The sequence below is a fragment of the Pectinophora gossypiella genome, chromosome 13, assembly GCF_024362695.1.
Source record: "Pectinophora gossypiella chromosome 13, ilPecGoss1.1, whole genome shotgun sequence".
In the NCBI taxonomy this organism is placed as follows: domain Eukaryota; kingdom Metazoa; phylum Arthropoda; class Insecta; order Lepidoptera; family Gelechiidae; genus Pectinophora; species Pectinophora gossypiella.
The window spans coordinates 10,513,655-10,539,331 of NC_065416.1; the positions used below are offsets into that span (position 1 = coordinate 10,513,655).

At 37.3% G+C, this 25,677-nt stretch overlaps 1 protein-coding gene and 2 non-coding genes across 3 annotated transcripts in view; 2 read left to right on the top strand and 1 right to left on the bottom strand.

The window, feature by feature from the left end:
• Nucleotides 1–25,677, bottom strand: part of LOC126371800 (matrix metalloproteinase-14-like) — a 197,648-nt gene that overhangs the window by 109,727 nt on the left and 62,244 nt on the right. Inside the window, exons 3-4 of the mRNA XM_050017158.1 lie at nt 23,014–23,136; nt 21,991–22,157 (exon numbers count right to left, since the gene is read on the bottom strand). Of these exons, the coding sequence (XP_049873115.1) occupies nt 21,991–22,157; nt 23,014–23,136 (290 nt within the window). The remainder of the gene's footprint in view (nt 1–21,990; nt 22,158–23,013; nt 23,137–25,677) is intronic.
• Nucleotides 16,175–16,247, top strand: Trnak-uuu (transfer RNA lysine (anticodon UUU)). Its single transcript has one exon. It is a non-coding gene; the product is annotated as a tRNA-Lys (tRNA).
• On the top strand, nt 16,420–16,492 carry Trnar-ccu (transfer RNA arginine (anticodon CCU)). The gene has a single exon. It is a non-coding gene; the product is annotated as a tRNA-Arg (tRNA).

The following is a 25,677-nucleotide window of genomic DNA, read 5'->3' on the forward strand; positions in this document are numbered from 1 at the left end:
AATCAACTGTTTGCCGTAGTCAATAGGTTCCCGTTTTACATGTAAATGAATTGTGATCTTGTTAATTGAAAATGGCTGGACCAGCAGAAAGATGCACGTAGGAATTTTGTTTTCTCTTTTGTAATCGTTAAAAGCCATCCGTTTTTATAGAACATAACATAATAAAGTTAGTTTGTGTAACGTAATTGTTATTTTTCAATTTATATAAGTGAACAGCTAATCGAATTTATTTATTTTTTAATTTAATTTAAAGTGTTTATAAAAACACAAATTTAAATCACTTTCGAGTACAATAGTAAATGTATCACTTGAGGCCGGGTGTTATGTCGGTGATCGACTCCGTGTTCGCATCGAACTCAATCTGTTTGCTCTTTTACTGCGAAAACTCGAGGTGAACTGAATGTTTTCACTCGCTCGTATGTGGCTGTCATCAAAGAAGTTCCACATTGTTTTTGTTTTTATTAGCTCGCGTTTTTATAGCTGGCCCGGATTTTAGAGTTCGTTTTTTAAAAGTCATAAGTTTATTGTTTTGGTGACGGGTCTCCTTGGTGCTAGTTTTTGTGCAGTTTTTATTGGTCGTTCAAGACTGAATATATGTATTTTGTATTAAAATTGTTATGGCAACGAATAATTTTCTAATGTTTTGTTCACCTGTTACCATAACCCACTATTGAGAAAAATGTTACAAGTAGAAATGTACATCCAATTTATTAAGTCATTTCGTGTCATGGGATTCTAAAGCGACATCTGGCTCGAACATGAACTGAGATGAGTATTTAAATAATATTATCATAATAGCATTTTAATGCGCTGCATCAGTTATGGAGAGTTTATTATTTAATACATCTGTAGCTAAATATATTAGCGAATTTTGGTCATTACTTCGTTTATGTTATTTTTCATAATCATTTACCAGTTTAAACTTAGCTTTACACCTACAGACCAAGATCACCTTAGGATCGCTGTACCGGCTACGAACGGTATCTATAAACAATCATAATCGCGACTCTAGCCTTTTTTCGACAATGTTATAAGTGCATAATAAAATACCTACTTTGAGGTATATTATGCTTTTATAGCTGCCTATTTCTCCCATCAGGTGTCGCTACTGTGGAGTGTTCTTAAAATTTTGTCAGTTCCCAATAGTAGGTATTTGAATAAATAAACATAATGTTTTGGTAACATATACTTATATGTTTACACTATAACCCTTTGCGCCACATTTAACTGTTAAAATCAAAGTGTTATATTTATCACCTAAAGATCGGAAAGAAGAAAACTCAGAAAAAGTTATTTTCAATCGAAACTGCCTAATTTCCAACTGATGGCTTTTTGTCTTGGTAACTCATCCTTTAAATGGGATACACTCCACGTTGTTACACATTTTATAGCAATTTATCACGAATTTGAGCTGGACAGTATGGAGAACTGAAAAAATTTAGGAATACTCAACAGTGCCGCCGCCTACATTTGAGCTTCTAGTTTTTATCCCCGACAATCACAGAATAAGTAGATGCGGTAGAATTTTCTTATATGTACAGTCATGAGTACCCACTTTAATACCCTGTCGCACTATCATATTTGACATTTAATGAGACTTACGGTTTAATTTGTCAAAAATGTTAATGTGACATGGTTTCAAAGTGTATACATATTAGTACTCGTATTAGTACAGTATGTTAGTGACATCGTAGCGAATACTGAGGGGAATGTATCAGACCATGATTATCAAGTGGAAGTTTCCGTCACAAATGCATGTTTTTTTTTAATTATTTGCAATTCTACACTTTTGCGATGGAAAATTCCACTTGATATTAACTCAGAATAAGGAGCTGAATCATCTCTCTCAGTATTCGTTACTCATACTTCGAACGTACAGGTAGCCCTACAAGTACGTTGGGTGTTAGTGACACCGTAACGAATACTGAGGGGGATGATTCAGACCATGATCTGAGTTGATATAAAGTGGAATTTCCTGTCGGAAAATTCATGAAAGATGTTTTTTAAATTATTTTCAGTTCCATATATTTGCGACGGAAAATTCCACTTGATATCAACTTAGAATCATGGTCTGTATCACCCCTTAAAGTTTTTGATACAATGTCACTGACACCCTGGAGACATATTTGTCTTTTTTAATGAGACAAATAATTTAATTTGTTTACGTAGAGTAACCTGGCGTGAGCTACCTGTAACTCCAACCTCAGCAGCAGAATGGCAACTGGTAATTAAATGAAGCATTAAGGAAAAAGAAGACTCTGTTTAATTACGGCTGTTTTCTTTCCTTATCGCAATTTTATTACAATGACAATACGCAGGGCACGCCTATTAAATTATTTGTGCGGGTGGCCCGCAAACCGCGGCGAGGTATTGTCGACGCTTTTTTAATGCTCCACTCTTTTGAGTTGGTACCTACTGATATGACTCTGTAAAATAAGAATTTATATAAACGCTCTTTTGAGTCAACCCAGATATTAACGTTACATTTTGTTAAGTAGTTTACATTTAATTAAGTACTTTATTTGTTTAAGGTTTACGTTGTTATTGTCTTGTCTATTGTTTTTATCTAGCCTATTCGATCACACTGCAGGGCAAATGCCTCTAAGTACTTGATTTTTCCACTCTTCTCACTTTTCTCTGTATTTTTCAATGTTATTATACAAAACATATTTTAATATAAATCTGGAATTGTTCTTCAGCAATTAAATCGGAAGACGTTCTCGACTCTACATTTCTAGTATATTAAGACGAAATTACTGATAGTACAAAAACATTTCGCTAAATGGTGTCACATCATGCTTGTTTACTGTGAGGCTGGGCGGAGATCGCACATAAATCTTAATATTCGCAACGAGTAAGACGTGCTGCTGGGCTGACGGCTCCCCCTATAATTCAACTGTTCGTGTTCTGCTCCCAAAAGTGGAGTTTAGGCGAAAATTCGGCACAAGTTTCACTAGTTTTCACATTTTTTCACCCGTACGTTTGTGTTACTGTTAACTTCGTAGAGCTAAGTTTGTTTGTGTACATGAATAAGTTAGGGGGTTAGAGGCACGACGAAATTTTTCGGAAATTTTATTTAGGCGTTACATTTTTATCTCGTTTCATATCTTTTTATACCGGTTCTTTATTTGTATTCCTCGACCCTTTCAGACATAAATTACAAATTAAATGAGTAGACGATTTTTGTAAAAGTCTCTGCTGACAAAGGACTTGGCCTAGTGCACTGTCGTGCAGCCGATGAATAAGTAATGTCTGTCGCGTGGTCACCGTCCGCATCTGACAGTACACACGAGTCAACATTTTGAGCATATTGTCCTCGGTTACACGTATCTAAAATTCATGCTCTAAATACAGGGTTCCGTGGTTGAGCACACACTTGGTGCTAGAGTGTCGATATTGATACTGTCCACGTCGCTGTTACGGAAAGTAACTGTTCTAATGTACTAGTGTGGTACTAGTTACTTTTTTGTCGTTGGTCAGTTTCGATTCGTAGTACTAAACGAACCTCATTCTACGCCATTGTTAGTCTCCTACAGAAAGCTTAATTATTGAAGCAATGTTGTGCTGGTATTGAGAAACAAAAACTAACAGAATAAAAAAGGGTTAAGAGTGGGTTAAGATAAGGATCTATGCGATAAAATTTCCTTTACCCTCCTAACGCAGTAATGAATCTCTGTGTAATAAATAGCTACCAAAACGTATCTGTTACTGTTCCAAACCCATCTCTAATTGTTGGGCTTTTATTGCAAACCACACGAAAGCAATCTTGAGCAGGGCACGTATTATTTTCTGTTATACCTCGCAGTTTTTATTTTTCCGTTTCAACCTGAAATCCGACATAATTTGTTGTTACCTCTGTTTTTTCAACGGGAGCTTAAATTTTTAATTCAGCAAAGGAATTTTTGTTTTTCATAAAAAAATATTTTAATCTTGCTCGTTTTGACGCAAGCTTTGTTTTGTTCTTAACAATAACATAAAAAGAGCCTCACATTTTGGGTAACGTCAGAAGAAACCAGGTAAGTAGCTACTATAAACGTGCGGTTGCATAATCTAATTCTTAACTTAAGTCTCATTTTAAATCCGGATTTTACTATCAGTGTTCTCGGCAATTTGTATTTCCTCTTGCCGAGTCCCTACTAGCTGCCTCTACAAACCGCTCCAATACGACAAGCGGTAATTTCCTCAAAATTGCGAGCATTTAGCGTACAGTCTCCGGGACGTTGGTAGCAGACGCAAACCGCTTTAAAACAATGCACATCATTCAGATAACCCATTAAATCGTGCGATTTAGCCCCAGCCTCTGCGCGGGCAAATTAAGCAAATTAAGAGCCCTGAGACAGTAATTACTGCGCGTCCATACTTGGCCTCCGACCAACTGGTGGGGCCATGCTTTTTCCTTAAGATCATAAGGAGCCAGTAATCCGTAACAATTTGATAAGGATGCTAAATCGCATCGTATTCTATACGTTTTGGTAACATTATGTAGGCAAGGAAAATAAGATTATTTGTTTTTGTCTTTCTTCATTGTTGCATAAATACTTTAGATGTCGTATTTATATACAATCGTAATCGGTATTAAAACTTAGTAAGTACCTTTAATAAATTATGAATGACTCCCGTTTTAAAGCACAACTTTTAGCTACTAAATTTATTTAACCATTGAATTCGTCAATTTTCGAATAACATTTACAAAATATGAATGCAATTTAAAAATAAAATCAGAGAGCATATTTTTAGCAAAAACCTGTCGGAAGCGAGCAGACCCTCGAAAAACTGGTAGCACTTAGTTATCCGGCATACAGCTCTCGATTTATGAGGGGTCCGATTCCGAACTCAATTGGTGCAAACCCCACGGGCGTGGATTATGAATGTTATCGCGACACACGACCAGCCTACATTTTTGTTCGACTATATTTCTCATCTAAATCTGTGCCTGCTTTTCTAGTATCTTTTTAGTTCCAATTTTTATTTTTGAAGATAAAATGTAGACTATCGCGGGAGTTTCGTGGCCTACTAATAAATGAAGTCATCGCGACGCATGACAAGTCTACATTTTTGTTCGACTATTGTTCTGAACTTTTAGTAAGTACACTCTTTACTATCGCATCTGCCTATGATCGCGTTCGCAATCTGACTATGAATGGAATCGCTTCCAGCACACATTTTGTGAATGCTCGACTATTCTGAGATGCCTAATCTTGTTCGGAAGTAATCTAGTTTTAGTAGGTTCTGCTTGTAGTAGATTCTAAAACTTTATTTAGTAAAATTACTTTCTGTGCGAATCTCACGGGCATCGAATTATTTTATTCTTGTGAAGCAGGATGTTTCATGTCAGGGTGGCTCTTTTACATAGTTTCTACAAGACTTATGTAGTTCTAGTTCTGCTTCTACAAGGTTTGTCATAACTTAAAAAAGATTTAGTGAATTTAAAAACAAATTCGAATTAAGAACATTATTAACTAGGACGAAAGTTTCGATCACAAAATTATCTGTCTGTACTGATTTTACTGTTGATTTCAAAACGTCGCTGTGTAGGTACAACATTTTTCCAGCAGAGAAGTACCTACTTACTCTACCTAGGTACATAACCTACGAAATCCTATTCGTCAATTAACATTTTTCTAGAAACCCTTTGTAGGTACCAAAGAATTATGAATTGTTGGCAAAAAATATTACTTATTGCTTGTATTATGGGTAACAGACTTTTAGTATCTACCTAAGTACATTATTAAATTACGACGAAGGCCGGGGCGAATTTTCGTCCGCGTTACAACGTGATAATGTTATCTTTCGGCTAATAAATTTAAAATTGTGGAGAAGAAAATTACTTTGAATAACTTCTAACCTAATGTGTATATACGTAGTAACACTTAAAATTTTCTTTTATAAGAGATATTTTTAAGAAACTGCTATTTATATACCTACTAATAAATTCGTCATAATTATTTATTAAACTTTTATAAGAACCTTGACCTTTACTGCCTTTAATTAATGCAGATAAAAAATAAACCAATAATTCTCGAGTATTTCATTTATGATCGACGTAAATTGCAGACTTCCTTGAAGCGAACGTTTTCAAATAATTGACGGACGAAGATCGGAAAGCCGATACGAAAGAAAAGTAATTTTCTGAGAAAAATACAACATGTAGTTAAATGTGATCGAAGAATGAAATCAGAAAAATTTACACACAGAATATTATAGTAATGAAGTCACGATAAATACATTTTAAATTTACCTATAGGCAAAATATAAGTAAAAAGTACGAAAAATAACGTACAAAGTCGTCAACATTAAAACATCCCAAAATATGGAAAATAACGTGGACAGTTGGACACGCGACGTAATTGTTGTTTGCTGCTGAAATCAACGACGTTGTGCGCTCAAAGAAGGAAACGGAATAAAAGTGTCACAAAATAATAGGGTAAGCGAGGAAATGACACGTTATCAAGCTGAACAGCTGTAGTGCAGCGTGTGGGCGGGCGGGTATCGACTTGCGGGGGCGCGCGGCGCGTGCACCACTCACCTCAAGGTCGGCCGCGTCAGCTCCGCACGCAACCCTCTGCACACCCTCGACTGCGCTCACCCTCGACCCCGCGCAGGGGAGCGGGGCGCACGCCGCCGCCGGCGTCCCTGAGAAAACTGACGGACGTCGCCGGCCTTCGACGGGTTTTATAGGCGGCGGAGGGGCGGGGCGCCGGCGCGCGTTGCGCCGTCGATCCGCGAACCCGATAAATAAATTAATTAAAAGTGCAAGTGAGCGATCGCCGCGTGCAGTCGACCTGCGAACTCCTATAACCGTCTAAGCTTCGCCTTAATTGGAATTTCAGACGCAACGTATACTTGCCGGAGGCCGGATCGGCGGCGGCGGCGATTTACGAGCCGAATGAAGAGACGAGCCCGAGCTGTGATTGAACCTGATTTACATGAGCGGATAACAACTACCGCCGGAGTGGAGACAGCCTGGATATATCTGCGCGCATTTGTCGCCACATCCATCTTCTTTTGCATTCAAAGCTGGGTTCTTAAGCAGAAGTAGTCTAACTTTTATAAGATACGTAACTACCTACTACGCGTTTATCAAGTCTTTATCCTTGTAAGATAATCTCAGGTCGTATAAGAAATAAAAGCGACGTCCCGTCGCTTGAAGAATGACATCAAATTATAGAATCCCACCAAAGTAACAGCAAATGAGGGAATTCTTCAAAAACTCTTAACTTTCCGACCGCTGAAATGTCATGTAACTTTTTATTGCGTTTCTTTCCACCCGGGAGAGTACGAGGCGGTGCGATGATAATAGTCCGCAGTGTGTAACGCGCGCTGTATAGCCGCGCCGCGCCGCGCGCTACGACGAGCGGGCGATTGTTCTAAGAATGCTGCGTCACTATTACACACTGAACAAAACCTCCCTTATTTCTAAAAACTGTACCTTCTTAGAATTTGCTAAGTTTCTTATCTACCTTTTGGAAAATGTTCATAGAGTTTTTGAAGGTTATCCCAAAATTTTAGATATTAGGTAAGTAATATAGAATCGGTTAACCACAAACCACGCAACAACCTTTTTTGGTTTTAATGAAAAAAAGGGTATAAAAGGTTATGAAGAAATTAAAAAGAACTGACTTCGTAATAAATTTCAATTGCAATGTAATTTAGAATTATTTTTAATTATCTCGGTAAGGCGAAAATGTCCTGAGGAGTGTTTTACATTACTTTAAAATAAACGGTTGTTCATATTAAAATTTATATTTATGTATGTATGCGGGCGCGTTATTTTATACGTTTGAATGATGTCAATGAGTGTCTTGAAAGAAGGTGTTTACGGCACCGTGCGCTTAGCCAGCACCATGTGGATTATTTAATATTTTTGCTAATACTTTCCCCCAATATACAAATTTGAATTTGTTTTTGACGTGACTTATTATATATTTGCCGCAGATGGCATTAACTACTTGGCCGGAGCACATTTGTATATAAACAATATACTTATAAACAATTTGCACAATAAATTTACACGTCACTGTGCTATTTACTGTGTACTCAGTTATGTCCCCCAATTATGTTAACACTTACGTGTTTGATAAGTGAGTTAGAAAAGGAATTTTCAACTCTGATTACCTGTGAATATTGTTTCTAGATTAAGATCTCTTACAGTACTTACCTACTTCCCACTACTGGACATTACTCTCTATACAAACTGATTAGTGTAGGTAAGTACTTCATATATAATATTTTAAACTATAGATGGGCAATCTACCCAGTATTTTAGGAATACTCCCCATTAAAAAAGGCGGGTAGATGAATGATGAATAATGGATTTTCTATATAGATGGGTAGGGAGGGTGAAAAATTAGTATAAATGGGAATTCACCCAAAATTCCGGGTTGATTGTCTATCTATACCTACTCTGAACTATTAGCTACATGACCAAACCTAGTGGGTTGTCAAACAAGCCCACTAAAAGCCTTGTGTTTGGATATTCCAGTCCATCTAAATACAGACTTAATGTCAGTAATTAAGAACCAACCTTAATGCCGTCTGTTCTAATTTTGTCTCATCAAGAGTCTTGGTTCTAGCCATCCCTATATTCATGGCGGGCGTGAGTTGTGTTTAGTCATCATACGATTCAGTACCAAATCAAATAATTTACACTTTCCTGCATACAAACAGAACATACAAACATTTATAAAACGTTTACCAACAGTACAAATGGGCGACCTTATTGCTCTGAAGCATTTTATTCCAGGCGACCACTACCAGGAATCAGCCATAAAAAAACTAACCAACCAAGTGCGAAAGTGACAAGAGACTCTTTCGCACTAACAGTATAACAGTTTTTGTACGAGAGATAATGTCATTCTAATAGGCTACTTGACAACATAGTGAAATGAGATTTATTTTCGAAACGTCAAAACGAAAGTTTTCTTTGGATTTTGTATGGAAATACTGCTCTGTGACATCATCAATAATAGCGGTCAAACGTCGCACTCATTATAACATAACTCATAAATATAATTCGAGAATAAGTCAAAATCTAAAATTAGATTGATTTTCGATCATCTTAGACTAGCTTTTATTTCTACATTAGCATTTTATAATTTATCTTTTACCCAGTCAAACCCTACGCATAAGGTATAAGTTGGTCTTTAAGTATGGGAGGTATTTAAGTAATTTTACTGGTAGGACGTACATATCTGTGAGCGCTAGGACAGAAATAGGTCCGGAAATGACGTCAGCAAGATCGTCATAATCGTCCTAGAACATAAAACTAGTGACTCAGTCCTGCAACTGCCGTAAACATATATGATGACTTCTATATAAAACACGACGTTCGCCTATTCTTTCATTTGTTCCATGTAAGCTCTTCTACAGCCTCCGTGGTCTAGTGGTTAGAGCGTAGGCTCACGATCTGAAGGTCCGGGTTCGATTCCCGATGGGGTCATTGTCGAAATCACTTTGTGAGACTGTCCTTTCTTTGGTAAGGACTTTTCAGGCTTGAATCACCTGATTGTCCGAAAAAGTAAGATGATTCCGTGCTTCGGAGGGCACGTTAAGCCGTTGGTCCCGGCTATTTATTAGTCGTAAATACACCTCCACCAACCCGCATTGGAGCAGCGTGGTGGAGTATGCTTCATACCCTCTCCGGTTGATTGAGGGGAGACCTGTGCCAAGCAGTGGGACGTATATAGGCAGTTTATGTTATGTAAGCTCTTCTAGGTCTTTTTGTCTTTCCTTCTATCTTCTCTTCCTTAGATAATGAGTGTTCTTCCTAATCTAATCTTAGCCTACAAGATCCCCCTGCTGGGCAAAGGCCTCCCCTCTTTCCATTTTTCGCGGTCCTGTCCTTATTCCAGCCAATCCCTTCGGCAAGAGGTTCTTCTTATATGATCAATATTGTAGATGGAATTTATTATTACACTGTAGGTAAATACAACAACCACAGTGGTCCAATTCCATAGTAACTGTATTGTTTATGCAACAGAGGTCGAGAGTCGGCCTATTGATCGGTTGAATTGCATCCTATTTATAGCCCATGAAATGAATGATACAGTATTGCCCTCAATAACTGTACTACGTTATTAGGGTACTACTATTACATAGTAACAGTTATGTTATTTCATCCCTTAGACGCTTACTATATCTACGTTACAATTCCACTATTTATAACTTTGTAATTACATTTACAACTAAATTAAACATAAGTAGTAAATGTAATTACAAAGTTATAAAAAGTGAAGTTGTAATGTAGAGATAGTAAGCGTCTAGGGAATGAAATAACATAACAGCTCACGACTATGTTCTCAATAGGGGTAGTCAAATGCCACATCAATTTTAAAATGAACTAAGCACCCAGGCATCATCGGGCTTTCTGTAAGACCAGCGTGATAGTTGGTGAGCTATATTCCGTTATGGATGAGCCAACTGTGTTAGTAAAATAGTACTTGAACTGCTCTCAATAACTCTAGTACTGTGCTAGATATCTACTAGTAGCAAATTAAGTTATTACTTACATAGATCATCATCATCATCGCGTCCAAGCCGTGTCAGGCGACGGCGACTCCTAAATGTCTATCCCAGGTCGTTTACATGGATAACATAGATAATTAAGAGTTAAATGTAGTTACAAATGTGATTACAAAATTACAAAAAGGCAACATGAAATGTAATATAGAGATAGTGAGTGATATCACTAGATCTTTGTTTCCATAATCATTTTATACCTCTTGAGAATTGAAGGGTGTCGTTTGAGTGACCTATGTTGTGTAGCGATGGGCTGAAGCATAATTAGGCAATGGATTGTCAAAGTGACAATGGTGTCAATGAGGGACTTTCTAATCGTTCCCCAAACACACGATAGATGGCGTTGTTCACTTTTAACGTGATAATTACCTATTTTCTCATTGCTGGGGTACAGTGGGGTACATCATTATTCAAAAATGTAAATGGCCGAAGTATATATAACACTAATTGTTTCTTGATATTTGGATCACATTATGTATAGAATGATGTCACTACCCATATTGCTTCTCTTTATTTTGATCAGAATAATAATGGGTGAAATTGTACCTTGGTGTAATAAAAAGGGTTATCATTTATAAGCAAAACCAAAGATAAAAGATGCTTATGTCTGTTATCCATGAAATCAGAAGTTTAAACGAAGAAAAAACTTAACAACCATCTGTTGTGTTTTTGGGAAACGCCAATTGGAAAGTCCCTTATTGTAGATAAATTAATTTATTTTGTCAAATTTAAATTAACTCTATCCCTTTCTTGCACTAATTACACTTCTCATCAAAAAAATCGAAACACCTTGCAAGTTTACGTTTTGTCAGGATTATCAGAAAAATGTGTACATTTAGGAATAAATGTTAAATGTCGTTTAATAGTGAGTAATATGAGCTTATCAAATCTTAATGTTAATGTTCTAAATTTAAATGAATTTTTCATAGGTTTCGTGTTTTGTTAAATGAGTCATTTTTATTCCGTATGGAGTATAAAGGAAATGGATAAAACAACACACGTAAATGAAAAAAAAAGCTAAAAAACGTTTATTTAATAACTTGTATTCCCTCCCCGAGCTCTAATTACTGCTTCCATACGGTTCTTCATCGATCGGATGAGAGTCACGATCACATGCTGTGGTATATTGTCCCATTCCTCTTGGATTGCATCTTGCAGCTGGCTAAGTGTTTCTGGGGCAGGATCTCTTGCTCGAATTCGTCTCTTTAATTCATCCCACAGATGTTCAATGGGATTCATGTCCGGGCTTCTTGCTGGCCATTCCATAATAGAGATATCGACTTCGTTAAGATAATCTCGTACGACGCCCGCGGTGTGAGCCCTAGCATTGTCGTGCATAAATATGAAGCCGTTGCCAATAAAATGTGCATAGGGCATCACATGAGGCTCGAGACACTCTTCGACGTACCGATGACAGTTTAGTGCAGGCAGACGTGGCCCAGACACGAAAGCAAGCTCTGTCTTACCGTCGGCGCTGATTCCTCCCCAAACCGTCCACGAACCGCCACCATAGCTGACCTTTTCTTCAATGCAGCATTGCGCATAGCGTTCTCCGTCTCTTCTGTAGACCTTGTTCCTTCCGTCGTTACCATACAGCATAATTTTACACTCATCAGAAAAGAGAACTTTGCTCCACTGTAGGTATGACCAATTTAGGTGCTCACGTGCAAAGTTAAGGCGCGCTCTTCGATGGTCTGCAGTTAATTTCGGCCCATTTGCTGGCTTATGCGGTACCAGTCCACGAACCTTCAACCTTCTTCTAATTGTAGAGTCACTTACAGCCACCCTTCGTACAACACGAAGCCGCTGCTGCAGTTGAAAAGCGTTAAGGCGTCGATTTCTTAAAGAAGTTGTTACAATAAATCGATCATCTCGCTCAGAAGTGACCCGATTCCTGCCAGATCCTGAACGGCGCGTGAACAAACCAGTCTCCCGATAACGTTTATAGACTCTATGAACAGATGACAGGCTTAGATGCAGTCTTGCAGCCACAACACGCTGACTAAGGCCAGAATCCAGCAATGCCACAACTTGGGCGGCTTCTGTGGGCGAAGTATCCATACGTTTTAGAAAAAAAACCTTTTTTCAGACGTCCCAAAGTCACAGTATTGAAATAAAAAACAAAAAGTTTAAGGATAGGCGCCAATTTTTAGTTTTTAAACGCTAAATGTACTCCAACCCTAAACACACATTTGTCTCAAAACAGTGATTCATTTCGTTTATAAGATAAACAAATGAAATTCTAATTTTGAATTTAGAATTTTCGCTTATTACTGTAATGGCCAAACTGCCAGCTATACATTTATGTATTTTTTTTTCATCGTATGAATTCTTTTTTGTGTTAAATTCGGACAGAAACAATGAAAACGGAAGTGTTTCGATTTTTTTGATGAGAAGTGTATAAGTGAAGGATGACACTAATTTAAAAACAGTCTTATATAAAATAAAGTCTTGTGCACTAGAATCGGCATCGTTATGATGTCATCGAATTCAATTCCTATTAGATCAAGCTACTACTCACCAGAGGACAATTTGCATTAACGTCCTTAAAAGTAATTAATAAACATAAAAAAATATATTATTATTATTTAAATTATTATATATATCCTTTGCTTGAGCAAGCAAAGGATCCTTTTCTTTTATTCACTCAGAAGCCGCTGCAGGACCGATCGTCGTGGATGTCCTTGGGGGAGACCTATGCCCAGCAGTGGGCGTCTTACGGCTGATGATGATGATGATATGTTTTGTTTTAGAGTATCCCGTTATTATACCCGTGGAGTTGGTGAATTTCGGCTTCGTTTCCACCACTAGTTTGGGACACCATGGCGTCACCACAATTGCGCCTCTAACAAAATGTATGCAGAAGAGGTAGAGTTCATACTACGTTTACGCCACCATAGTGTCTTAGTATAATAGGGCCCTTAGTAATTTAAATGAAACATTGATGTTCATCATAAAACGTTACCAATATTTTTACGTATTTTAACAAAAAAATGAACCTACAATAAACACAAATCCACAAACCTGAGCTATCAGGTCAAAAAAAACTCGCAAGCAATCTTCTTCTTTTATTCACTCAGAAGTACCTACTTTAAACTTGTACCTAAGCAACTTGGGATAGCCGGGGTATTGAACCCGTTACCTGCGTGGTCACCGGATGTGTTGGCTTGTCACACTACACTGGGTTTCAACTAAGAAAGGTCACTTCATTGCTTAGTATTGGGTTGCTAAGTAAAGGCGGGGTTACACGGGACCGAATAATGGGACAAGGAAGGACTTTCCACTCTAAGATCACCAAAAACAATATGCATGGCGTTCTACATATTCTCATTACTCGGGTACATAAATTATTCCAAAATACAATGTAATATCAGAAGCATATATAAAAATAATTGTTGCTTGATATTTAGATCACATTATGCATAGAATTACGTTGCTACCTATATTGCTTCTCTTTATTTTGATCAGAATAATAATGGGTGGAATATGTAATTGTGCCTAGGTATAGTAAAAGGGTCATCATTTATATTAAAAACAAAGATAAAAGATGCATATGTCTGTTATCCACGAAATTAGAAGATTAAACGAAAAAAATACTTACAGCGCCATCTATATTGTTTTTGAGGAATGTAGCTGTTCCCTTATCATCATAATGGTGCTAATTCCTGTAAATACCATCTAATTTTATTTTAAGTTATATCTGTCATTTTCTTATCCGCCGAAAAGGAAAGGGACGGGTAATCGACAAGCATAAAATTCATGGAACACACGTCAATTTTAAGCACAAATCTAAAACAACCGTCTAAAAATTTTGCATTGGCCAATAACCCGACAGAATTAAGTTGACAGCACACGTCAAACGGTTTGCATACCAGCGAGATACCTTTTTGATTCGCCCGGGTTATTCATTCATTTACTCATTCTTCCTAAAATTAAGAGCTGTGAATCATCCGTCTCTTTCCTTTTCGGCGGATAAGAAAATGACAGGTATAACTTAAAATAAAATTAGGAGGTGTCTGCAGGAATCGGGGCCACTGTCCATTATTCCATATTAGAATTCGAATACCGGTGGGGACATATCACAAAAATCACTCTGTGATCCTTAGTTTGGTTAGGGCGTCCAGGCTGATCACCTGATTGTCCGAAAGTAAGATGATCCGTGCTTCGGAAGGCACGTTAAGCCGTTAGTCCCGTTTACTATTTACTGATGTCAGTGAGTAATCGTTACATGAGCCATGTCAGGGGCCTGTGGCGGCTCAATCATAACCCTGATACCAGGGTTGATCAGGCTGGTATTCAGAACCCACACGATAAGAAGAAGAAGATTGCGTATTAACACAAGCACTAATTGTAATTGTGCGATACCAAAGAAGCTATGAAAAGTGATGTGGAAAGGTTTATACTATGATCGTTACCTTTACAATATTTAGCTATCTACCTAAACGTTGTCTTATACTGGAAATGCTGTGTGGACCTTTAATTTAACAGTCCAATTTCTGATGTAACTTTTTATTATATAAGCTGTTGGTGTACCTTTTATAAATAAATAAATAATATAATGTGACCATTTTGTGCATATTTCAGTCCTATTGGCTATGCTCTCGCGGCATCTCTACAATAACAACTCTGCAGTATCAACAGTGGCTACAAGTTGTCCTTGATCACTTGTAGCTCTAACCATCACATTAGACGATTTTTTTTCATTTCGACGAACATTCGTTTTGCTTTTTTTTGTAATTGTTTTGTGAAAATTTTAAATGATGTTTTTGTCTTGTTTTTGTGTGTGGCGTCCTTTTATAATAAACTATTTCTATTCTATTTTTATTAGGGATAACGGTTGTGGGTTTATGTATATATAATGTAAATGTTATCTGTAATCAGCAAAACCTAAGGTATCTAGAATGTTCCAATTTAGTTCAAATGTCGTCTTACTTATTGAACCTTATAGTCGAATCTCTGATAAGAATCTCTCTTGTTCTTATAGAAAAAGTAAACTGTTACTGGCAATAAATTAATTTTATTATATCCTTAAAAGGAGTATGTTGCTATTGAAAATATCACCACATGTCGACATTCCTTTTTTTATCATGTTGACTTATTGTAAATATGTATTTGCCACGGATAGCACGAGGGTTTTATACTATTTCTCGCTGATATCATGTAATAGTGAGTAATTGTTTTTTTTCACATGTGTTAAAACGCCTTTGTATCCACAAGGGTAGATGATGTCAACGTAATAAGTATTATAAAACAATCATAAGAAATAATATTTCCTTTATCAGTCTGTACTTGGCTTTACCCGGCTGTGTCTCTTAGCACTAAATATAGAAGTTGGTTAACGTTAAAGATAATCGCATTAACTCACGAGAGCTGCACATAAGAGCCTGAAACTTTCAGCCACGGTCCATAAGACGAGATTGTTCACCAAAATATGCTCTAAACATGAAGAATTAAAGACAAAATTAGGTATTTATGGTATACGATATAGCTTTTGTGGATAAAAATATAAATATAAATGGACGTGACCGGTTTAATACGTAAATTAAAATGTAACAAATACATATATTATATAAAAAAAATATAATAAAAAACGAATATCTAAATGTCGTAAGCGACATTCAGTAGCTAATTCGTATTTTGAGAGGTTCCTACATGAGCCCGGATAGCTCAGTCGGTAGAGCATTGGACTTTTAATCCAAGGGTCCAGGGTTCAAGTCCCTGTTCGGGCGGCTCATTTTTATGCTCTTTTTGGGTTTATATTTTTATTATTTATTAAGATATATTTTTTGTGTGTTGTATGTATAGTTGATTAGTAATTAAATAGAAGAAAATTGTTTTTTTTTTTTTTTTAGTATTTCGCAATAGCTGAACTGTATGGGTTATTTCAACAGTCGGTTTCAAGCCCCTGTGGCCTAATGGATAAGGCATCGGCCTCCTAAGCCGGGGATTGTGGGTTCGAGTCCCACCAGGGGTACAAGTTATGTTTTTCTTTTTGTGCCTGAATATTACTGGTACATTTTTTTCTCTATTATAATTATTTTTTGCTATAGAGTTTAAAAATATCGAACTAAAACTAAAGTAATAAGTTTTTATGCAAAATGTGATAAATAAAGTAGAAAGTTTGCATTCAGGACGTGTAATACAATACAAAGGAAAATTGCTTTCTGTTTGTTTTCCTGAAAGCAGCCGTCAACCAAATTTTGTTGTTTGCTGGATATGGCAAGTCTTTGTGATATTCGAGATGGTCTAAGTACCTGCCCAGTTTTAGGTACCTACCTACGAATGAGATTAAGCATATTATTATGTACAGTCATGAGCAATATAATGTACCCACTTTAGGACTCTGTCGCACTAACATATTTGACATTTAGTGAGACTTACAGTTCAATTTGTCAAAAAAGTTAATGTGACATGGTACCAAAGTGTATACATATTAATGCTCGTGACCGTACATACCTATAAAATCGATTATTTCAAGAACATAATTATTACGTCTGTAGTTCTAGGCACCTCCTAATTTTATTTTAAGTTTTCCGTCATTTTCTTATCGGCCGAAAAGGAAAGGGACAGATGATTGACAACTGTTAATTTTAAAATGAATGAATAACCCCGGCGAATAAAATAGGCATCTTGCGCATATGCAATCCGTTTGACGTGTGCCAATTTAATTCTGTCGGGTTATTGGTCAATATAAAATTTTGAAAGGGTTTTTATTTTCTGCCTAAAATTGACGTGTTTTCTATAAAATTTATGCCTGTAATTTTCTTTTTTGACAGATAAGAAAATGACAGGTATAATTTAAAATAAACTTAGATGGTGTGTACTTATTGGAATCAGCACCATTATTGTGATAAATCATCGCGGTTGTTTTATTGTTTGTATGAAACAATTTCGGATGTTCAATTAAAAGGAAATAAGTAAATATAGTCACTTATAAATAAATAGGTTTATCGTAGCCGGTATCTAAGAAATGTGAAAACAAGGTGAACACTTTGTAAGTTAATTATCTGAGTTGCTACTTAGTCAAGCTTTTTATATAAGATTGCGTAATGTGAGCGAAACTCAGTGAAACCATTACAATGTGGGCGTCACATCACAGCGACGGTGCCGTCGACCCCGCCGGCGTGGTCGACGTTTTTTCTCAGTCAGCGCTTATCGCTATCGGCCCACTAAGGTCAACTGATTCTTCCAAGTAATACCCCCTCAGACGACGCCCTGATCGGAGCCTCGCGCCCAACTAGGCACCCTCAGGCCTGTTGTCTTAAGTAGGTACCCTTTAGTGCTCCCCATTTGTCCGGCCAAGTAGTTAATATCTGTGGCAAATTTTCAACACTGCAGAGTAGTATACGGAGCGGGAAGCGGAAGTTTGAACACATAACGTAAGAAGTTCACGACTATATCCTAATTAGGGTAGTCAGAGATACATCCATCACAAGATAAACTAACCCACGCTTCACCGAGGTTTCTGTTTGAAAACACACTAATTTCTGTGTGAGCTTTCTGTTTGAAAACACACTAATTACAAAATATTCTCAGCCCGGAACGCCTCTAGCGCTTGGCGCCGCGTCTGTGTACAACAAGCTTTACAGGGCCAAGGCGTTAAACAATAATCGTTGTTATGAGTTTTAAAAGAAACTTCAGAGTTTGACTTTTCCAGGATTCATGGAACACGCACGAGGCAATTTTTTCCGGTGGGCGGAGCCAGGCAACTGCTGCACGTTTAGCAACCTGCGGTCACGTGGTGACTTCAAGGGAACCTGCGAACTCCCTTATTGGAGAAAGGAGTTTCACAAAAGAGAGTTTCAATGGATTCATAAATTCACACCAACTTTCACTTTTTTTTAGTCCGTGGTTTTTCCACCCAGTAAAAAGTTAGGTAGAAACCTATCAAATGGTTTATAAAAAGTTTAAATTTTTACTGGCTAATAGAAAATGTTTTATTTTGAGACGTTTAGGTAGCGTTATTAAAGGAAAAAATATAAAAAAAATAGTGATATTACCTATTCCTTTACCTACTCATTAGTCTAAAAAAATCAATCTGATATGGTTTAAATTCGTATATAGCTTACTACTCTTGTTTTGATTTTACGTTTATATTTTTTGTACACGATCCGTGGTTCTATCGCGGAGCTTTGCACTTAGCGATAGTGGCGCCACGCGCGGCAAAATTTTACGCAGCGTAAAACTTTATGGGTTTAAACGCAGCCTGAGATAGCTTTAAAACACATCACGATCCACGATATAAGGACGAAGTTACGTAATATAGGTTATATTATATGCTTCAAGCTATTTTATTACGTATTCGTTTCTACGTAATAGCCATCTGTTTATGATCAGCGTTATAAATGACGCTTGTTTTTCAATAATGGATTGCATTTTAGGTACATACTAGGATTTTCGTCATATCTTTATTTTCGTTGCTTAATGTACTCGTAAAAGTGAAAGAGAAAAAGTGAGCAAACAAAAATTTATCTTACGTCTCTTGATCTATAACACCGATATAAAAACTGCACCCACCACGCACCTATCACGTTGGTTTAACAGAAAGCTCGGTGAGGTGTGGTTACTTAGTACATCTTGCGATGGTTGTACCTCTCACTACCCTAACTGGAATATGTTATGTTAAAAACTGCACTTGACACGTGCAAAGACAGAGCTGTCGGTGCAGTTTCCCATAAGATTCCCATGACCTGTTTGATAATCTTACAAATGTAAACATACTTTCAAATTGATCGACAAAATTCTACGACAGTTTACTACATTCAATATACGCATAATAAGCTCTTTATTACGTCGTGCAGTCGTAAAGAGCAATAGAAATTGTGAAACGCCTTCAATATTGAAATGTCGTCCTAGTTCGTAGGAGTGGGGGAGGCGGGCAAAGTCACTACAATTAATAAATGGCTCGTCATTCGCTTTATTGCCCGAAAGCATTTATTTTATCCCGTTAGCTATACACGTTATGGTCATCTTATGACCACGCCTTAGCTTGACATGCGGTGTTACGTTAGATTGGTGATATTTGGTACATATAGCTTTTGGTATTGTTTTAGTGTGGTTTTCAGCTGATTAGTCTGAATTTGAGTTTTCTTGTTTACTTGAATACCATTATCATATCAATCTAACAAGAATCTCGGTAAAGCGTGGGCACTAAAGTTCTTCATGCGCTGAATGTACCCCTGACTAGGTACCCCAACTGGGAATATAAAGGGAATATAAGTGAGATTAAGTTATGTTACGTACAATTTCCAAATTTCATGCAACCACTGTTTAACTTCAGCAATCATCGTGGCTATCGTAAGTAAATATCATAGATCTAAGGTGGCACAAAGCTCGGCGATGCAAGGCTAAGAAACATAGCGTTGTCTTTCCAAATATATTCAAATTCCATCGAAACGAATCCAATTTCTGTAAGTATTATAAAATACACATTTCCCCAGTTTATCCAACTGTGTGTTTATGCAGCTATTCAGATAATCATCGAGTGTTGAGTGCCGGCGACAGCGCGCGCGGCAGGAGGCGAGTGCACTGTCACTTGCCTGTCAACTACACGACGAAACAATACCCTTATTTCCATGAATATCCCTATTGAAGGTGAAATGAACCGTTTGTTCAGCTATTTATCGTCCTGCTTTGCGCAACAAGTGGATAAAATTCATTGAATTATATAAGAAAGCGCTTGTTACGCGCTCCGAGAGACTAGAACAATGCGTCTCCTGCAAGTTACATGAGATTACACTTAGACATTTTTCCCTTGGCTGAGTAAAAGCCCCCATAGGGGGATATTATAGTTACAGTTTCCAAAAATGATTTTTGTCGTTATACGATCTATTTTTACAAGCTTGTCTATGTAGAGAAGTCGCAACAACGAAACGCTCTAATGAGTTATGAGTGTGAACGTTTGACCGCACCTTTCAGACCCCATCAGCACTGAGTGCATCCAAACAATGTTTCGTTGTGTAAAAAGCCAAAAGTATATGCTGAATTTTCCTTTTCCGTAAAAGCAACGTCGGCCGCCGCAGCCCCGCACTGGCGCCGCACTCTCGTAAACTCGCCGCGAGATGGCGCTGCTCGTTTTATTGCCTGTTTGCACAACAAGCTGTAATGGAGGACTACAATATTGACAGACCATTAATTCGACAGGAAATTGTGCTGAAGCCGCGGTCCGTGCAGGTGATTGTGAACTTTTCAAATTATCCGCGTGTTTCGCCCGTGGTTGTTTCCACTTCAAACAGATACAGCGGCCGCACTCGGGGGAGGCAAAGTTGAATAAACTGCAAGCTACAATGGTGCCACGTATCTAGGTTGCAGCGCCGCTAGAGGATAACCATGCATGTTGCCAGTGCATCTTGAGTTTAATTTAGTTAAAACTTCTTATACTAAGTCATCAGTTCTTATGTTGCACCTAAGCAAAACGGGAAATCTGCAAAATGTAAGGCGTATCTTCACGGTATATAGATAGGTACCGGATCGGATAGAGAACTTAGGAGCGGTGAGTGAAAATTTAGACGGAAAAGTTTGTTTCATGTACGTAGATAAAATATACGTACGTGTCTACCTACTTACCTACTAAAATAAAATGAAGGATAATGTAGGGTACTAAGGATACTATAGATTTGCGCATGGTGGTAAAATACCTACTACATAATACTGTTTGCCTTAAGGTGGTAGGTATCCTAGGAGGTTACTTTTTTCTCTTGGAGTGAAAATTAGATTACCTACCCACCAATTTGTACCGATTTATGGTGCCTGTAGATCTGGTAGAGACCAAACTATTTTTATCCAAAAGTCGTTAATTCATAATAGGTAAGTGAGGAACGAATATCGCCGTCCTTGACGTTGAAAGGGACATATTCTTTTAATTAAGCCACGCGGAAAGCGTCGTAACTTTTACGAGGTCCGTGATTTAACTATTATTTGTCATCTATTTTATGTGCCCTTAAAGCAAATAGTTCTGTCGGGATCGTTCTTCGTAAAATGTAGCATTTTGTCCGTCCTAGTTTTATTATGTAGCAACAACTGTAATGTTTTAGGTAGGTATCTACATTGTCACACATAAATAAAAGGAAATTATATTGTCACCTGCTGTTGCCTAGTATAATTTATGTAATATTATATTTAATAAACAAATTATAAACCTTCTTACATTAAAAAAAAAATATATATTACATGATGCAAGATAATTACATTGCATTGACACGAACAAAAATAAATTAAGTACTTATTATAACATTTTAACACTTTAGATGCCATCTAGTGTCGAATAAAAATACTGTTAACTGAAGCAGTAGCGGTTATAGTTCATATTTTTTTCCATAGATGTCAGGCAAAAATAGTTTTGCTACTCACCGCTAGATGTCGCAATTCAGTTTAATTTCTAAAATCATCAATAGATGGCGCTGGGCAAGCTTAAATAAAAATACATTTTTACATTGCTTATTTAAAATATTTTTAAGCATAATTGAGTCTTACCTCCAAGTTAAATTAGTGTGTTTCCACTTCTCGCCTTGGACCACGAACCGCTTCCGTCGTTTTCCCTCCAGACCTGTCTCCACGTCTGGTCTCCCACATCGCTTCTGCACCATTAGCCTCTGTGTGGCTTCATCCACCTCTCCTGTCACTGGGATGCCTCCGAATTCCTGCAAAGAGAAAATAATATTATTTTGAATCCTTTTCGAAAAGCAACTTTAGAAGTAGGTGTAATAACTAATAATTATAAATATGTCAATATTTTTTTTCCATTTTGTCCGGCCAAGTAGTTAATGTCATATGCTAATAATCTACAATTAGTCACGTCAAAAATGCACTTATAATTATGATTGTCAATAAAATTAGAAAAAGTTTTGTAGGTAATAACAAATTATTTCAAGCAATCAATCCATCAATAATTCTTTATTGCACAAAAACACAATAATATATATAAACTTACTTTCTTCTGCAAGAAGTTTAAATATAATTTTACCTACGGATAGAGCTTATTCTTACTTTCTGGAGTTTACAAGCAGCCTTTGTGTAGCTACGTGGTATTTTCTTAGGCTGGTATTAATAAACCAATCTCAGCTTCGAGACCGCCCTCCAGTTCATATCAATGTGACAGTTCTTATATAAAAACAGGGACTTGAGCATAGTCTTAAGGGCAGTCTCAGCTGAGATTAGTTTATTAATACCACCCTTGGTTACTCCGTGGCCAGCCCACACTTATCATGCTAGATACGTTATCAAGCATCTATCCCGGTCTATTGGCAGAGATTTCCGCGTATTTACTAGAAATTACTAAGTTCAACTATTTGTCTTGTGTGTCTATTTGTTTTTGTTATATCCGTTGTACAATAAACATATAACATCAGCTCACGAGCATATTCCAATTGGGGTAGTTTGAGGAACATCCATCACAAGATGAACTAAGTTCCTGCGCCTCGCCGAGCTTTCTGTTCAGTTTGCTGTGTGTGTTGTGTGTGTACACTGTTAAATAAATAATTATCAATCATCATTTACCTGAAGCGTTTTGACGGCGATCCTGAAATCGTCCTCGTAGTACTGGGTGGCGTTTTCCATCAACAGGTTGGCGACCTCGGGCCGGTCCTTGCGTAGGTAGCCGAAATTTTCTAAGTAACTTCTCTGTAAACAAAAAAATATACATTTAATTAAAACAAATATGGATAAAAGAGTGGCACAGCCACAGCCAGTGGCCATTATTTGGTGTAGGGACTAAAGTATAAAACACAGAAAAATGGAAACACCCGTTTATTATTAGACTACAAGTAACTAGGTACATGTTATGAAACTTTTTTATAAGTGGCATAAAGAAATGAAAAAGACGTTGAGATATTATACTATGATGTTTAAAAAAATTACTAGGTAGGTACCTAAGTATTTACAATACAAGAGACACATTTTATATCGCACCCTTAGAATCCCTTTCCCTCAATGAATATCTACAAAATGTAAGTACTCAACGCCCGGTTAATATTTACGCGACTAGAATAAAAAATACTCGCCTACATTTTAAATGTTCTCGGCAAACCCCATCTCACGATCAAACATCCGCTCCTTTTCTAATTAAATCTACCTCGTGGTGACAAAGTCAGTTTAATGATGCTTTGTGTAATACCACTGTGGCTACATATTTTAAAAGAAAAAAAAAACAATGCTCTCCTGTCTGATATACCCCAGAGCGATTTTTTCTGTCGTTGCATTGTTCTTTCGTTTAGAACTGAGGTGAATGTACGCTTAGAAAAAGATATGTAAAGAAATGTGCTTGAATAGAGATGGCCGGCAAAAATTGCACTTTTATAAAAAAAATACTTATTAGGATCAGCCGGAGTTTTGTCGTAATTATATTTTATATCCTAAGAAATTACACACTTTAAGAAAGTACACACACACTTTTTGAAAGTATGCTTTTCAACTAGCAAAAGTTATTATTACGGCAACAAAGACAATACATTTAACGATACCAAGTACGGCAAAGATTTCCACATAATTAGGGCAAGTGGGTACATGCGACATGATCATAAAACCCCCTCGCACTCAACGACAACCCACAAGTGTGCCCAAACACTCCACCTTCCCTTAAACAATTATCATCAGAGAATGTAGGACAATTACCCCTCCGAATCCGGAGAGCCGGAGGCGAAAGCAAAAGTTTGTTTGCAGAGGACGTCCTAACTCCGGTGGGTTATAATAAAGAGTCTATTAAAGCAATCTGCGTCCATTATTCTCTCCCTTAACTTGTCCCTACTAAATGCTGAGAATAGGGCTACGCCGGCACCTGACTCGCGGGGCAAAACAAATATAAAAGCTATGTAAATTAAATTGCAAATGGTGGGAAGGTACGAAGGTACCTACGTACTTACATAAGATGAAAATGTGTGATATTCCTTCCAACTTGAAAATATGTTGAATTAAGTAAATCTCTATTAAAAGTAACAAATAAAATCTAGTGTAAAATGTATTTTAAAAGTATTTCAAAGTTTAATTTAGTTAATGGTCTGTAATATTTTTCTGCTCATATCTCCATTAATTAGTCTATACAATCAAAGACCTGGTAACCCTACGAAGGAGTCTAATTATTTACATACCTGGCTGCGAATAACTGAATATTCACTAGAACATTTAAGGTGAATTAAGGCAGTTCCTGCGCACAGCGTGTAATAAAGTCGCTGATTACATTAAGCACTGACGAATCCATTTGAAAGGCACCAAGTAATTAGAAATTAAACGGAATAAACTAATAAATTACTGTTGAAATCGCTGATAAGTTTTCGAACGGTTTAAATATTATTAAAGTGTGTCAATCAAATACAAAATAGATTAAATGTTTTTTATATAAAATCGAGGAGCGAGAGGAGAGGAGCTCGGTGGCGCAGCGGTAAACGCGCTCGGTCCGCGATTGTTGAAGTAAAGCAACTTTCGCAGAGGCCGGTCATAGGATGGGTGACCACAAAAAAAAAGTTTTCATCTCGAGCTCCTCCGTGCTTCGGAAGGCACGTTAAGCCGTTGGTCCCGGCTGCATTAGCAGTCGTTAATAACCAGCAATCCGCACTGGGCCCGCGTGGTGGTTTAAGGCCCGATCTCCCTATCCATCCATAGGGAAGGCCCGTGCCCCAGCAGTGGGGACGTTTATGGGCTGATGATGATGATATAAAATATTATAATCTCCCCTGTGTATTTAGTGCAAAAAAATATAATTGTTAAATAACTATTTAGCGCCAATAAGCATCTTAGATCATTTTGGCTTATATAGATACGGGTGGTACAGGTCTGTGGCCAGTACCTAGTGAGCCGTATACAGGCTATTTAAGTTTATGTGTTTGTTTATATATATATAGAGACGGGTTACTCAATGATATGGCAATTATAACACGAGGCCGAAGAAAATTTCGATCTAAGACACGATGCGTGGCTTGGCTGGTATCTAGTAGGTACTTACAGGTATTCAAACTCAAGGTGGACTAAAACTCATTAAGCAATGCAAGTCATTACTCATCGCGAGCAAGCTCCCATAAATCGTAGTCGCAGGGTGTTCCTACCCTGAATAGAGTTCCATAAAATGCAAATATTCAAGAATTAGGTTAATACGGCGATACAATCGCGTTTTATTGATAGTCGTTACTGAGATTTACCGCTCCTTCCGAGACTGTCTGTTTCACTGCTTGG